General features: G+C 39.5%; 1 protein-coding gene across 3 annotated transcripts in view; it reads right to left on the minus strand.

Moving 5' to 3' along the window:
• Positions 1–292: 292 nt before the first annotated feature.
• The window catches only part of PIK3R1 (phosphoinositide-3-kinase regulatory subunit 1), a 64,303-nt gene continuing 48,483 nt past the window's right edge, over positions 293–16,112 (minus strand). The window contains exons 1-10 of one of the 3 annotated variants that reach the window (XM_009907683.2): positions 10,846–11,146; positions 7,238–7,340; positions 6,494–6,592; positions 6,188–6,368; positions 5,643–5,768; positions 4,154–4,296; positions 3,719–3,895; positions 3,537–3,605; positions 1,147–1,317; positions 293–723 (exon numbers count right to left, since the gene is read on the minus strand). In XM_009907683.2, the coding sequence (XP_009905985.1) occupies positions 534–723; positions 1,147–1,317; positions 3,537–3,605; positions 3,719–3,895; positions 4,154–4,296; positions 5,643–5,768; positions 6,188–6,368; positions 6,494–6,592; positions 7,238–7,340; positions 10,846–10,861 (1,275 nt within the window). In that variant the 5' untranslated portion in view covers positions 10,862–11,146 and the 3' untranslated portion in view covers positions 293–533. Of the gene's footprint in view, positions 724–1,146; positions 1,318–3,536; positions 3,606–3,718; positions 3,896–4,153; positions 4,297–5,642; positions 5,769–6,187; positions 6,369–6,493; positions 6,593–7,237; positions 7,341–8,696; positions 8,898–10,845; positions 11,147–16,112 lie in introns of those variants that run through there. The other 2 variants (XM_009907682.2, XM_054177909.1) reach the window with 2 other exon arrangements.

Genomic DNA, 16,112 nt, shown 5'->3' on the forward strand with positions numbered 1-16,112 from the left:
CTGCTACATATCATTCACCAGAAACCAAAAAGTCCACAATGCTCTTGGTCTGGATCCACTGAGTGCAGCAACACCAAATCCAAGCCAGGTTGTGATCACCTAATTCCAATTACCGAATGACAAAAACATCTTATACCTTGTATCTGGAGAATCCAATGTTCTAGCTGGTAAAGCTTCAGAAGTGGTCATAAACAAGCACCATGGTTAAAGGCCTCTATGTCCCTGCAGGGAGATCAGGTTTGGATTTCTCTCTTGTGTTGTGTTTTTCTTTTTTTTTTTTTTTTCCCTTACTTTTTTTTTCAAAAAAACAGTTTAGATTAGAAACATACAATCACAGCTTAACACTGTGTCACCTCTCTCACTGCAGTTGTGAAGGAAAGCTCTAGTCCCATCTGAAGACAGACAGCTTTGACGCTGCAGCTCAAATTCTTGAGTAAGGCTGAAAGGAGCCTTTTCTCTCCAGAGGCCTCAATGTTGCAAAATCTCTTCTTTCGAAAAAAATAATAATCAAACCACCCAGGGCATTAAGATCTTCATCGCCTCTGCTGTGCATATACTGGGTAGGCTAGTGTGACATTGAGAGAGTCATTGTGCTGCACGAGTGACGTGTGTTGATAATGTAGCACCAGTTCTTTAAGGGAGTTGTACAAGTTATATGGCTCTGCAAATCCATACCCAGTAGGCGTTTTGTTTATCACACAGTGCTTTACTTCTCCATCCACCCTAAGAAGGAAAAAAAAACAACTAGTTTTTAGTTAGTCAGTACAGTAAAGCTAAGCTAGAAAATCAGGTATTTGAAACACATCAAGATACTAGTCACTACACCCTCCTGTCTGCTGTGGTGGGATAATGGTAAACCCAAATTCTTAGATTATGTCTCAGCTTAAGAAGAGAGGAGATAAGCAGGGCTTAGCAGCTGCACAGTAAGATATGCATGTGTGCTTTGGTTTCCCTTCTTCTGTGTGAGGCACATCTGTGGGAGTGGCACAAGTTAGGGCTATGTAGAGAAAGGAGAAGCAACAAGGATGGCCCCAAGACTTGTTGGTCCGCTTCTAAGCCTAATGGGATCCATGCACATGAGAATGTCTATCTGCCCCTGGCTCAAGGTAGGTGTCTGAAATGTCATCCACAAATCAGGGTACGTACACAACAGAGCAGGCATAGCAGCCTTGTTTGCTGCTCTCTCGAACAAGGAATGTTCCATCTCGCTTTCCTCGCAGCAGACTTTCAGCTTGGCTTCTATTAATATTTCCCACATTCCATGTTCTCTCATCATGGTGGGGCAAGTCCTCATCGTCTTCCACCATAGAGTATTGGCTGATGAAACAGGACAAAATATGTTTGTGAAAAATACAGCTAAAGCAAAGTCCATTAATCAGTAAGTCCTCATTTCATATTAATTGAAAGCAACTAAGTCAGTGATTAGTACAATGCCAAACCATGAAATACTGCACTGTTCAAATCTCTGAATAGAAAAGCAAGGAATAAGTTTCAGTTGTTTCATTTAAAAACACTTGTACATATCTGAAGGATATAAAAGGATGCTGTGTTATATTTCAGAATACATTGTGAGCATGTCAGTACTTCTGCCATTGCTTACTGTTTCCATAAATAGTAAGCCCAGTGAAATCAATACTTTGAGTCAGCTTCACTCCCAAAGATCAAAAGATTTGGTCAGCAGTGAAAAATCATGCCATGTAGCAACTAGAGGTGCTGCTTGAGACAGCTATGCACAGTTGTACAGGTAGACACATTAATTACTGGTAAGGAAGATGGCTTTGCGAAAAGGATGGAACAGCAGAGTACCTTCTCATATCCAGATTATGAGAAGAGCTTGTAATATAGGGTCTTCTCTACCAAAACAACTGCTAACTATATAGATGATGTGGAGTTACAGAAAACCCTCTGACTTAAAGAGAAGAGGGTTCTTTGTAACTTGAGAGAACATGTCTCTGCTTCATTTGTGCAGTCAGCCTAATACCCTGCACTTCCAGAGCCCCCCACTTCCCTAGAAGACTGCCACTCCTGCTTGCCTGGCTAATTCATTTATTCTCTTTGCAACAGATTTTTAACTAGTTTTCCCTGGTCTACAAAAATATGACTTCTCACTCATTCAGAGTGCTAACTTTCAAAAGATTCTCAAAGTAGCCTAGAGAAACCAGCAGTGTCACGCACAGTTCACCTTTTCAGTAGAAGGGTGCTTTTGGTTCAGATGACACGCTTCTTTAAGGCCCTTATCCCACTGCATTCCCTTTGTCCTACACGATACTCAAATGCATTCAGCAGTGGCTCTATCTCAACCAGCATCTAAAGAACGTGATTCCTGCTTTCCCTGCTGCTTATTATATTGCCTTTTTTTTTTTCTACATTAAAACCTTAGGAAAAAGTCATATTCTAGAAGTTTAATGTTTCAGCAAAACTTAGGCACTTACAAGACTCACTGACAAAGGAGACTCAACAGGCTGAGTGAAAAGGAATTCTCTTTAAACAGTTGCACTTCCTGCTTTGATGCTACACTAAAACATGGCCTTGCACTGCTCTTTGCCTAAGGGATAGAGGCACTACAGGAAAGAGGTGCCTATAAGTTCTCCGTCATATCATCTTTGAGCTATGCTGAGTAAACAACATGGCTTTAAAACACATATGTATTTTTATACCCTGCTTCTACCAGTGCAGCTGCAGCCAAGATGCACAATTTTCAGGAAAACAGTCGGATACTCAATAAATCAGGACAAATTAAAATAGATGTGGACAAGGATAGAGTAAATCCACTGCACAGTCATTGTCAGTCTGTGGCTTTTCCTGTGTGTTCAGCCAGGCAGAGTAAAGGCATGTACAAGAAACTACATGGGGAGAGAACATTGATATAAATATTACTCAAACTACTTTGGTTTTCTGTTTTTTCATTCTTCACTTCTACTATACTAACGGTTTCATTTTGTGGCATGCTTTAGTTTGAATTTGGTCTACACTCATATCACCCAGGTGCTCTTTGTTTTTTGTCCAGGAATACAGTGAAACGTATTCATTAGCCAAACCCCTGACAGAACCTGTAGTGAACTGAATTGCTTGAAATGGCAGAAAACTATTCTGCCATCTCCCAGAAAAATTAAATAAGCCACACAATCAGAGAAGAACCACTTTTCAGCATGCACAATTTTATCACCTTCAACACTAATGTGATCTAGTGATGTGGCTACCACTACAGTAAATAGCACCATGGTACCAGCACTTGAAATTTGGAAAAAAGTCTGCCTCTCCATACCTAGGACAGGCATTTGTATTTATCCACACATATGGCATTTCTGTAACTTCATTATACACTTCCCTGAATAATGGAGAATAGTAGGGTGAGACAGAGCCTTTTGTAACACTGACATCATGTAGGCTGACAGGTGTTAACATTGTACACTGTTACTAGAAACTTCTCATTTAATTCCTGGACCTCTCTGTGGTCCAGAAATCAATTTGTTTTACCTCAGTTTTGCCTAAGATGATTTGAAATATCAGGAATATTTAAATCTTTTAATACTTACTCCTCTGTGTTTTCGTTTCCAAGCCATTCATTTAGCTTCTTTTGCCGAACACCTTTTTGAGTCAGCCACCTACACAGCAATTGAAAATAAAATTTATTTGTAGTCACAGAAGTTGGATACCAATTAAAATAAAGTTGTTGTTTTTTTAAAAGAGAGTTTTGTTAATTCATAATAATACTCACATCAAGTACTGATCTCTTGTCTTCCTCAGCTGTATGAGGTCTGGCTTAATGCTGTTCATACGCTTGTCTATCTCTCTATACTCAGCTGCTTGCTTCTTTAAATCCTCTTCTAATCTGCGTCTGCTGTCCACAATTTCACTTATTCGAGACTTCAGTTTTTCATAGTTGTGCATAATCCTAAATGGAATAATGTGGTAAGTTACACTCTGATGATGTGTTACTATGTTATACTGTTTGGTGGTACAGACAAGAAAACAGATTATTTTTCTAGATGTAGCTATGTATTTTGCAAGTTCACCTACTCCAACTGATGATTCTTTGCTTATAACTGAACAACTTCAACCTTGCCATCTTGCTTTAGACAAGCAGAGCTATACTTTGCATTATTACTTTCTTCAAAATCATACAATCTGAAATGCAAATGAGAATACTGACCTTTGTATTTCTTTTTCATTTCCTTCCCGTTTAAATTTTTCAATGTATTCCTTACTATATCTTTCTTGTGTCTGGCACTGCTCTTCAAATATTTTTATTGTTTCATTGAATGCTTCAATAGCTGTTCTTTTCATTTGAATTTCCTGAAAATAAAATACTTATTAACATTGTTGTCAGACAGAGGGGGTGATGTATTGGCTTGTATCACAGAAACACTTCAGTATATTGTAGAAGATCCCTTTATCAGAACTCATTCTGTCTGCAGAGCCTTGTAACACAGAGAGGAGTCCTGTGCAAAAAGCCACCATGATTAAGTTTTCCAAGACAAAAAAAAACGCTAGATAAAGACAAAACAATCTTTGTTTTGTATAAATTTTATTAGTGATGATTAGAGCCTTATACCAATGCACTTTGCTGTTTGTATCAATGCCCTGTATTTGCCTTAGAGGCATATCTGGCTTTCTGAAATAAACATGTATGATATTGGACTGGACAGCTCTCAAGAGGTCATCTAGTCCATCCTCTTTCCTCTACATAGAATACATAGAATACACCAGGTTGGAAGAGACCTTCAAGATCATAGACAAGTTGTCACAGGTTCTGTTGAATCTGTGGTTCACATTTTTTCTGTTCCTTTGCCTGCTACATACAGTGGTTATTTTACTTCATATTATTTTCTATAATCTCATGAATTTTTTTCCTTATGTCAGCCCACAGGGGCCTTTTGTAATGTGCCTCCTGACTCCTCCTTCTCCCAGTCCCACCCAAGAGAGAAGGCAGAGATGGGGTGGTGTACTACTGCTGTGCACTTCTGGTTCTTAGTGGCTCAGTGGTTCAGTCTAACCATAACAGTTTTCCCTCCCTTGCTCCCATTGGTGGGAGTGAGCCTCATTACAGCAGACTATATTATGCTAATGCACAAGTCTTTTAAGTCATTTGTTCAAGTTGCCTACCTGTCTACACTTTTCTTCAATTATTTTTAGGTGTCTTTCCTGCACATCTGAAGAAACAGTCTAGATTCTGGGTCTGTAAACCCAGACCAACCCACTAGCATTTCAAGACATGGCTAATAATTTATGAAGTGGAAAGCAGGACAGAGGTAGCTTTTCATTCCTGCACTGTAGCTACACACATCTCCCTATCCTGCACAGATGAAACCAGACTCTTCAACAACTATTAATAAAATACAATGCTTCCCTGCAAATGTGACCTGGAAAGTGTAAATCAGCTTGATGAAGTCAGTATGCAGAAGTGTTGGTAAATCAACACAGTTTTGTGCTTGCTTTGGATGCAGATGTTAGAGTTGGACACAGAGTAGAGCAGGGGGTGACTGTTCAAACAAGCACAATAGGGACATTCCCTATTTTGGACAACAGTAGTGCTGGTGGAAGAGAGATGGAGGAAGAAGGAAGACAGCCTTATGAATTCGCAGCAATACTCTCAATCTACAGAAGTCTTCCCTCTCCCTTTTGTATCAAAACTATCTTACCTGAGATGTTCTTGTGTAGTCTTCATAGAGTCTGTCATATTCTCGGCTTTTTTCTTGGAACTGTGTATTATATTCATGCAATTTCTTTCCCACTGCTTCAATGCTGTCCTCTTTTACAACTTGATCCTGGAATGATGAGCAGAAGGAAAGGTAGTTCACGAAGAAGCATTATATTGCATAGATTTTTCAGGACAAAAGTGCTTAAAAGTGCCTAGATAGTTACATGGTAAATATAACTCCTCTTTCATAAATATGGAGATACAATATACTACATGCATAATATGCAAAGGAGAGAATTATACACTTACTCAGTAATGAGTGGGATATTTATTAACATAAGTTTATTTCTTAAAGCACCTGGAGTATTTAAATTTGTAGTTATTTATAAGCAAATTGTGAAGACATTTTTTAAACAAAAATAGACATTTTTGTACCCACTTCATTTATTCAAATATTAACAGAGCTAAAGTCATGGTAAGTGACTCCTCAGTCTGCACTAATACCTCTGTATTCTAGTGAAACACAAGGAAAAGACACCAAATTACCTGCTGGTACTTAGATACTGGATACAGTAATTTTACATCCAGTTTAGGATTATACTGGGCCAGAGATTCATTCCGGTAGTGGTTTATCAGCTCAACCACAGAGTTGAACGTTAATGGGTCAGAAAAGCCGTATTTTCCATCTCGATGAAATATTTTGATTAATTTGTTATTTCCTCCTTTCCTGCAATTAAAGTTTGTTGAAAAATTAGGCATACTTCAAGTACTACTTCTTAAAGAACACTGTATTTTAAATGCAGTATGACATTTTACTGCCATGTAATACAGCCCTAGCATAACCACTCTTACCTCAGTGTAAGCGTGTAGTCACCATGCATTTTGGTTGAAGCATCTCGTACCAAAAAGGTACCATCAGCTGTGTCTCGAAGCTTCTCATTTACTTCTTCTCTGAAATGAAAGCAAAAGTAACCAATCATTTCAGTTTCTTCTCACTCATTATGCTCTAAATTCTTCTGGTTTATAGTAAGTAGTTTGTAGAAGACTACTTTCTCTCCATATTAATAAATAACTGTTATATAGCTTATTTAACATTGCTGGAGAGCAACTGGGATATAAAATGGTATATTCTATGTCCTTTTACTGATGGACAAAGTTGTTTTACTGCAAAGGTCTTTCTGCTTGTTCATACAAGTCTGCACAATTGGAGCAGCCACTGTTGGTCAAATATACCTATATACAGTGCAGTTAGAAGTGTTCCTAATATATGGTGCTTTTTAGTCTGGCTTATTAAATGTTGTGCCTACAGTTAAGGCTCTAGATGAAAGACAATAAGAAAATAGTTATTTCTAAGCGTTCTCCTTTCATGATAGGATTTCATACAGATGTCTTAAGGTAACAGAACAATCATTTTATATACTATATTCTAACTGACTGCCAGTAACTTTTTAGTCATATTTGGAACAAACCCAATGGCAAAAAAATTTATTTTGGAAAATGGCCCTCAGAATTGCAGTTGTTCTATACATACAGAAAAAATACATACAGTATAGCATGAACATAAAGTCAAACATAAGAAATACATGTCTTATTTACCTTGAGATATCTCCCCAGTACCATTCAGCGTCTTGTAATGACATGTTGTTATTCATGCCGTTGTTACTTACAGTATTAGGTTTTGGTGGCTTAGGAGGCAGTGCTGCACATGAAAGGGAGGAAAAAAAAGTTCATTACTACTCACTGAAAACCTGACCATATATTCATTGAAATTACATATTATTACATGAATAATCATAATAACAAAAAGAGGTTACAAACCAGAGTTTTCCATCACTATCAGTTTTCAAAAATATTGGCAGAATCAAGGGTATTTTACTGAGAACCATATAATTCATTTAGTGATTCAAAAAAGCACGATACTTTTTCAACAACATATTTATTACAAAATGTAACATCACACTCATTCTCCTCCCCCCATGAATAAAGCATTTGAGAAAAAAAAAAATCTGAAGTTTCCTTTTACATCCTTTCACTATCTTGAGATGAATATAAGTAATAAAACATGTAAAATGTATCTTTTTTACCTATGTAATGATCTTAGAAGAATGCTGCTGCTTCCTCCCTCATCTAGAAGCTGAGTAACGAGAGATGCAAACCTACAGCAACACTGTAGATTTCAAGAACTGTTTTTTTGTGATCCTCAGCATTCTATGCAATGATTATTTATTCAAGAAACCCATCTGTGACCCAAATATCCCTTGTGTTAATCTCAGTATTCTACGGAATAAATTGTGCTCCAAACGCCTGGACTGATTGAAAACTACATCCCCCTTTTTTCAATGTCAGAGCTGCATATATATACCAGTGGGTGCCAGAGAAGATACTGCAGCACTCCTGACTTAGTACAAAACAGAACTACATAGGAATCAGGATTAAACCCATCTCTTTTAGTTCTCTAGTAAGTACATCATTCTTTATGGATGTCCCTGTCCTGTATATTATGACTGGCTACAAAAGACATTGCTTTTAAAGTTGAAGTTAGTATCAAAAGGTAACACATCATTTTTTATAACGTGAAAAAAATGAGGTGCTATGAGGTACTCAATTAATGCTGATAGATTTTAATATATGTTTTTCCTCAAACAATCCAAAACAATGATTTGCAATCATTTCAGGAAATGAAAGTGTTACTACAGCATCTCCTTTTAGTCACAGTGTGAAACAGAGAGCAAGAATAATAAGAGAAATAAATTTTTTTGTGATACAGTTGCACAACTAGAACTACAACTAACAGAATAACATAAAAACTGAAACAGGTTTTCAGTAAAAATTCAATTAAGTAAGCAGGCAGGTAGTTCTACAGGTTAAGATTCTACTTCCTATAACCATGCACTAAATCACAACTCAATTCTAATTTATGAAAAAAAGGAAAGAGAAAAAACTTATATGCATCAATGACAAAGTAAAGAAATCGTACATATCTACTATGTATTTACAGCAGCTATTGTAAAAACAGAAATTAAATAAGTCTTCCATAATAAGACTGTAGTTTTACCTGGTGGATCCATTTCTATGTAAAACATCAAGTCTGTGCCACAATTTATATCTGTCTTAGGATATTCTATATCCAATTCTTCCATATTCCAGACAGTATTGTACATTTGTATGAGTTTCACTGAGTAAGCTCACATACAAGAAAAGAGTCAGGCTCTCTTTGTAATGGTGTCTTGGAATTCATTTTAAAACCTTTAAGGGGCTGCACTGTAACCTATTACATCATAATCCTCAGCCAATCCTGTCAAAATAATGTCACCAGACCACTCCTGTTTCATCATTTTGTTCTACATTAATCTTAAACCAATTTCAGTTTTGGAAAGAATCTGCATTTAGCAGAACTGCAATATAAACCTGGTATTACAAATAAAAAGAGGGAGTGGGTTCTCCTTGCCTGTGTTACTGGCTCGTTTTTCTGACTTTGCAGCATGGTACAGTCCAATCCTGGCAGGATGACAAAAGCCTGATATGCTGCAGCACGTAGCTCTTACACACATGCACACACAACACACGCACACTCACACACACTGAGCAGCTCCTTTCGGAAGTAGGTCGTTCACATCTCAGCTGCATTCACCTCTTGGATGCCTTAAGTTTACCATTCAAGAAGCTTTAAAAGGCTTCTACACCTATTGTACATATTAAAGATGCAGAAATGAAAAGTGCATGACACTGTGTGTATCCATTACAGACATTTTACACAGAGACCTATGTATCTCCACATAATGAAACATGGATGATGTTTTTAATATGTGCAGATTTGTGTTATTTTAATGTACACACAGATCAGATATTCTTGATATTATTACAGAAAATGTGCTTACTGCAGAGATGACTGCCTCCCCTGCACCCTTTATAATTTTGTAATAAAATACAATTCAAATCAATCTAGATTAACTCATCTTGAAATCTAGAGAGAAAATGTAATCTTCATATATCAGACTTGTCTAAGCTGTGCAATTCAGCCAAACCTCAGGAAAATCTTGAAAAGTGATTTTACTGGACATAAAAGCCTGGATACAAGAAGATTTAGTTTGCCTTTTCACACTGTTTCTCTATTGTGTTCTCATTCAGATACTTATCAAGGTAATTGTTTTTAAAAGCAAGAATGCCTTTTTAGTGTCTCCATCCTCACTTGATTTTGTCATCAGTATTCTCCTACCATTTACAAATAGTCCTCCTTAACTCCCCCCATTGCTGACTGTAACTCTCTCAGACCTCTTAGAAGAAACATGCACAGAATAGACTATTAATTCTGGAGCAGAATGCTATGTAAAGCCATGTGAATACTTTATACTTGTTATCATCTATGGGGGCAGAAAACCAGATGCCAAAAACAACACCACAACAAAGAGTAGCTGTAGCAAATATCTGTGCTTACATCATAAGAAATCCTAGGGCAGCTGAAATGCGCTCAATCTCACAAATAGTCATTAAAAATTAACACAATTTCTATCCTTCCTAAAGATTTCACATGTATCTACTCCCTCTCTGTGCCCCTCAGCAGCCTAGCCTTTTTAGAAAAGCATTAACATAAAGGAACATGTCTACAGTGGCAACGGCTAGTTTGCTTTCTATAAAGTTAACAGGCTTAAATTCATGCTGAAGTAGACTCTCCGCTCCCTGTTTAGGTAGACATGCTCCAAAGATTCCTTCCATTTCCAAAATGAAATAGGATACTTAAAATTATCCCAGACACAAGTCCAAACACTGAACTTGGAAGTTTAGCCCACCTGCTACCCAAACAGTGGAGTTGCCAAGGTAGTTATTTTAAATAAGTTATAAATATTTCCTACACAGGCTACATTGCTGCATGTAGGTCTCATGGAAGATCAGTAAGATTCTTTTATTCCATTCAATAAAGGCTTTAATGAAAAATTACTTCCCCAGGGTTTAACTGGCCAAATTTTGGGCTGCCCACACTTGTATAATCAGGATAGTGCTCAGCTCAGACTAGACCAGCTCGCAGGGCTAGAAAAGACAGGAGGCAGACAGGTGATTCCCCATTCCCTATATAACCTGGAGAGGAAATGTGGTAATTGACTTTCATTCATATAGCTTAAGACCATGAAAGCTCTACCTGGTAATCATTTATAGTACAATATTTCCATAAGATGATCAAGAAAACACATAAATTCAAAATCACTTACTTTGTACATTATGCATCACAAATGCTCGCCCTTGAAATACAGCCTGAAAATATAATCCAATAACCTTAGAAATTGATTGATTTCCTCTTACAAAATTCTTGTTCCTTTTACTAGGAAGCCTCTCTGAAGAAATGAAGAAAAAAATTTTCTGAAAAATAAATTGCTCTGCTTTCCAACCACTGCTCCACAAAAATCCCTACAAGAGCTGCAACATGCAGTGAGAAAACCCAAGCCTTCTCTCTCTTCTTATGTGCTTAAAGCTCTGTGCTGTGCAGGAGGTATCCACTTACTCTGGTTCATCATTAAAAATGACCTGACTTTAGTACTGGGAAAAAAAACAAACCCAAACCACCACCCTCAGTAGCTTGCACGTCTCTCTCAGATAAAGATCTCAGTTTCATGATTAACTTGGGCAGGTTCAAATATTTGCTGAGCTAGGGATTTCAGGTGGGGGAAGGGGAGCCAGATTCAAAGTAAAAGTTGTCATCAGCTAACAAGTGGCCAATGCAGGGGTAACTATCATTTTAGATATGTAAATGATCAGACTATTGTAAGAGACCTTAAAATAGTCTCTGTCACTGGCTGCTGAACGCAGTATTAAAAAACACTATGAAGACACAAGTAAAGGAAGTGGCTAACTAACTTACTGCAGATAAAACCCAAACAAAATCAAAATCTTTACTGAAAAGAGCTGATCTCTCAGAGCAGTCCTGTGCGAGCAAAATAGCCTGCTTACAAGCATAGGATCACCTCCTACATATTCATGCTGGGTCACAAATACAGGAGCTGCTTGAAGACCTTTAGCATGACACTGTGAGGCATTTTATCCGTTTCCTATGAACTGAAAACAGCAGGAAAAACACCTGTCTGTATCCATAGTGTTTTCCAGAATGTCAGCATTGCTCATTTCTACGGCAGGCAGGCAGGGAAGGGGACTGAAATTTAGGTCAAATACATTTCCCTTGCCTTAATGTTTAGTGGAGATCGGACTTGCGAAAGGAGCGAACAGAGCAGCAGCTGAAAAGTCTGCTCTGCTCTGCCTACAGAGGTTAACTTCTTTATCAGCTATACTTTTTGCAAAGAAATAAATTCAAAGAGAAAGAGGCAGCAGATCACAATATTTAATTCACAGAAAGCAGAGTATTTTCCTCCCACTTGCTGGAAACAGTGAGAACTTCCAATAGCTGTGTTCTTTGAGATCTGCCTGTGTGCCTTATGGTAGACAAATGGCATCAAACAGCTTTCACCTCCTGAACGCACCACCTAATAAAAACTTCCCATTCTACAAAATACCCTTTGTGAAATCCCAAATATCTGCAGTACATTTTTGACATTTTCCAGCTGATTAATTTATTCTTTGCCTACTTGAACAATTGTCAGTCCTATTTAAAATTCAAAGTAGCAGTCACAAAGGTACAGCCTGACTTCTAAAGGAGGCAGTAACCTGTGTTTCTGACATAATCCAACTTCTTACAGTAACTGATAGAGCTCCTATTTACTGTTAACATTACAGAAACAGTAGATAACACTTCTTGGATTATAGGGCCACAATACAGAAACATATTCTCAAACGAGAAAAGACAACCAAACCTAGTTCAATAAATGTTTACCACTTTATAAAGCCCAAGTACCCACACAGAGATAAAAAGATAAGCCCTTGCTCTTAAATCAGATTTTCTTTTGGCTTCTGTTGCCTTGTGCAAAAATGAGTTCCTAATCACCCTACAGAAGAGAATCAAGTCCAGTGTCTTGCCACAAAAGACGCTGGCCTGCACACCTTTGCATTTCCACACAAACCTCGAGTAGTACCAGCGACTCTATAGTTTCATATTTGCAGAAAGTCAGCAGCCTGCTAGTTCTCAGTCATACTCATTGCTTCTTCCATCCCTAAAGTGGCAGGAGGGGAGAGGGGAGTGGGGGGAGTGTTGGTTTGTTTGTGGTTTTTTAACAAATGATGTATAAAGCAGGAAAAGAACTAATCGGGTTCGACAGGCTTGCGGGTGTGTGTGCTGCACATACTTACATACGCACACACACACCAGTCTGTCTAAACTCCAGCACCTGGAGGTCGGCTCCTGAGCACAGCGAGCTCGGAGCACTGCCCGGGCACGGGCTGCGCCGGGAGGGCGGGGCGGGCAGATCGCGGTGGCTATTCCCTGAGAAGGGGCGCCCCCTGCCGGCTGCCGCGCGGACTCGCAGCACCCCTTCCGCGCGGCACGAGCTCCGCGGGAGCCGCGCCGCCCTCACGCTGCTAGCCGCGCTCACACTCGAGCGCTAGGGACGGTCCAGCCGAGCCCCGCGGCGCGATGCAGCAGCGTCACAGACTCACAGAATGTTAGGCGGTGGACAGGACCTTCAGGGATCATCCTGTCCAACGCCTTGCCAAAGCACGGTCACCTCGGGTAGGCCGCACAGGAACACGTCCAGGCGGGTTTTGAAAGTCTCCGCAGAAGGAGACTCCACAATCTTTCCGGGCAAGCAAGCCTGTTTCAGTACTCCGTCACCTTCACCATAAAGTCTTAAGAAGCCACAACGCTGCTATACCTCTGTGTCCCCAGGACACTGATCTGAGAGGGCTGTGGGCTGAGCCCGTCCACCGGAGTAGTCCAGTGGAACTGTGAGTCCAGCTCCACGAGGAACTGATTAGCTGTTACAATCCCCCTGCTCTGGCTGTTACACTACCATGCCTGCTACTATTTTGTGCAGCAAAAAGCAAGCATCTAGATCTTGGTGATACTGTCAGGACTCTCGCCCCATCCCCAGCAAGTATGCAATTGCGTGTAAAGCACTTGTTCTTAGCTGTGACCCTGTGAGTAGTAAAACCTATTCATGTTTGCAATTGCAGTATTTCACAGCTGGAGACTTTATTTACAATGTTACTTACAAGCCTGAGAAACAGGAATAAACTGGAATAGAAGCATCATGAGTTTGTGCAGGGACCACTGGAGGCTTCAGTCCACCCGTGCAGGATAGCAGCTCCCTCCCACCACTGTCAACTGGTGTACATAGAATGCCACTAACTGCCTATGTACCCATGCTTTCTTAGCCATTCTAAAATAAAACGTTAACTTACTCCCAGACCTTCAATGACACTCCATGTTCCTTAACACCCTGACCTCAAGAAGACACTCATTTCCCTGACTTCCATGCAAAAAAATCACCTCCCAAGACTCCCAATTACTTCAGTTTCCTCTGTACAACTTGCCTTCCCAGCTACCAACTTCAAACCTGCTGTGCTGCTCTGAGCCTGCACCCAGCCTCATGGACAGCTCTGTGACCTGCATCTAGGCCACCACTCCCGCAGATGGGAAAGCCAAGAGCCTTCATGATCCTTGAAAAGTAACCCAAAAAACCCCCAGTCTTCTGTATGCACAAAAATACCATATTTTTCAATATTTACTTTACATGCCTTCACACCTCTGAATGGTATCTGAGATTCCATGGGCAATAGGCAGCACTGTAAGCTATAATCTGTTAAGATATTGACTGGGGTCAGAGTGGCTGGAGAGAAGCCAGGCAGAAAGGGAACTGGGGGTACTGGTTGATAGTAGGCTGAACATGACCCAGCGGTATGCCCAGGTGGCCAAGAAGGCCAATGGCATCCTGGCCTACATCAGGAACAGTGTGGCCAGCAGGAGCAGGGAAGTCATTCTGCCCCAGTACTCAGCACTGGTTAGGCCACACCTTGAGTCCTGTGTCCACTTCTGGGCCCCTCAGTTTAGGAAAGATGTTGACTTGCTGGAAGGTGTTCAGAGAAGGGCAACAAAGCTGGTGAGGGGCCTAGAGCACAAGCCCTGTGAGAGAGGCTGAGGAAGCTGGGGCTGCTTAGCTTGGAGAAGAGATGGCTCAGGGTCTACAGCTGTCTACAGCTACCTGAAGGGAGGTTGTAGCCAGGTGGGGGTTGGTCTCTTCACCTAGGCAACCAGCACCAGAACAAGAAGACACTGTCTCATGCTGCACCAGGGGAGGTTTAGGCTGGATGTTAGGAAGAAGTTCTTCACAGAAAGAATGATTGGCCATGGAATGGGCTCCCAGGGAGATGCTGGAGTCACCATCACTGGAGGTGTTGAAGAGGATGAGGCACTGGTGCCATGGTTTAGTTGATTAGATGGTGTTGGGTGATAGGTTGGACTCGATGATCTTGAAGGTCTTTTCCAACTTGGTTAGTTCTATTCTATTCTAATTTTCTTCTAATATTACTGCTTTGAATAGTGTATTTAGAGACATGCACTTTGATTCTAACTGTAAAACCAGAATTACTTTTTACTTTAAAGTCTATGTAGCTGTTTATCATACAGGGTGTTAAAATGGGATGCTAAATCACCTTGCTTGCCCACTAACACCATCTTTGGCTTTCCTACTGATCAATTTGAAGAATGATACAGCTAGTAGAAAATGGATCCCGTTAGCAATTGTTCAAAAAAACAACCATTACTTTGTCTTCACCTGCTACACACATAAGAACAGCAGGTATTTCTACATTACTACTTTAATTTTTGTAAAGAGCTAAGCACTATTCTAATTCACAACCTAAAATGCATAGTTGTTCTGAACACCAGAACAAAGACGGGAAAAAAGTAAAATCAAACCAGAGCTGTTCTGTGATAAAAAAAATTTTAAAAATCAACAAGTAGTGACCTAGGAGCAGCTCTTGGTTTTGCACTGTGGTGTGTAATTTATCACTCTAATGTGCCCAATTAAAGATATCCAACTTCAGATATTAATTTTATGACACATCATATGCAAGTTCAATTGCATGCTTCCCACTGTGTTAAGGCAAGTGGGTGAAGTGGCAAGAAAAACTGTCACTGTTGTGCAAAAATCTTCTCCCTGTTCAGATTGGTTATCTCCAACACTACGTCTCATGTATCTACATATGGCATAACACATCACTAAAACAGTAATCACAGCTCATTTTAGAATGTTTTCATCCAGGCATAAGAATAACAAAGGAAAAAAGGAAGAAACTATCACTGCATTGACTTCCCTGTTATCACTTAGCTGTCATTGTTTTCAACAAGTAAAAATGTTTCAGCTTAAAACCTCTTAACTTCTGTACTTTCAAAATTCTATTAAAAATTGTACTTCTCAGAACACTTGTATGACAAATATGTTATCTTTTCTAGGAGTCTTCCTTTTGTTCACAATGTCTCTAAACAATTTTTATGGAAACTCAAGCTCCTAACAAGCAATAATCTTGAAGATAATTCTGAAGAATACATCTTAGAGTCTTGCACGAGAACTGTAAAAACAGACCACTTCAGATG

Source organism: Dryobates pubescens, chromosome Z, assembly GCF_014839835.1.
Source record: "Dryobates pubescens isolate bDryPub1 chromosome Z, bDryPub1.pri, whole genome shotgun sequence".
NCBI lineage: Eukaryota > Metazoa > Chordata > Aves > Piciformes > Picidae > Dryobates > Dryobates pubescens.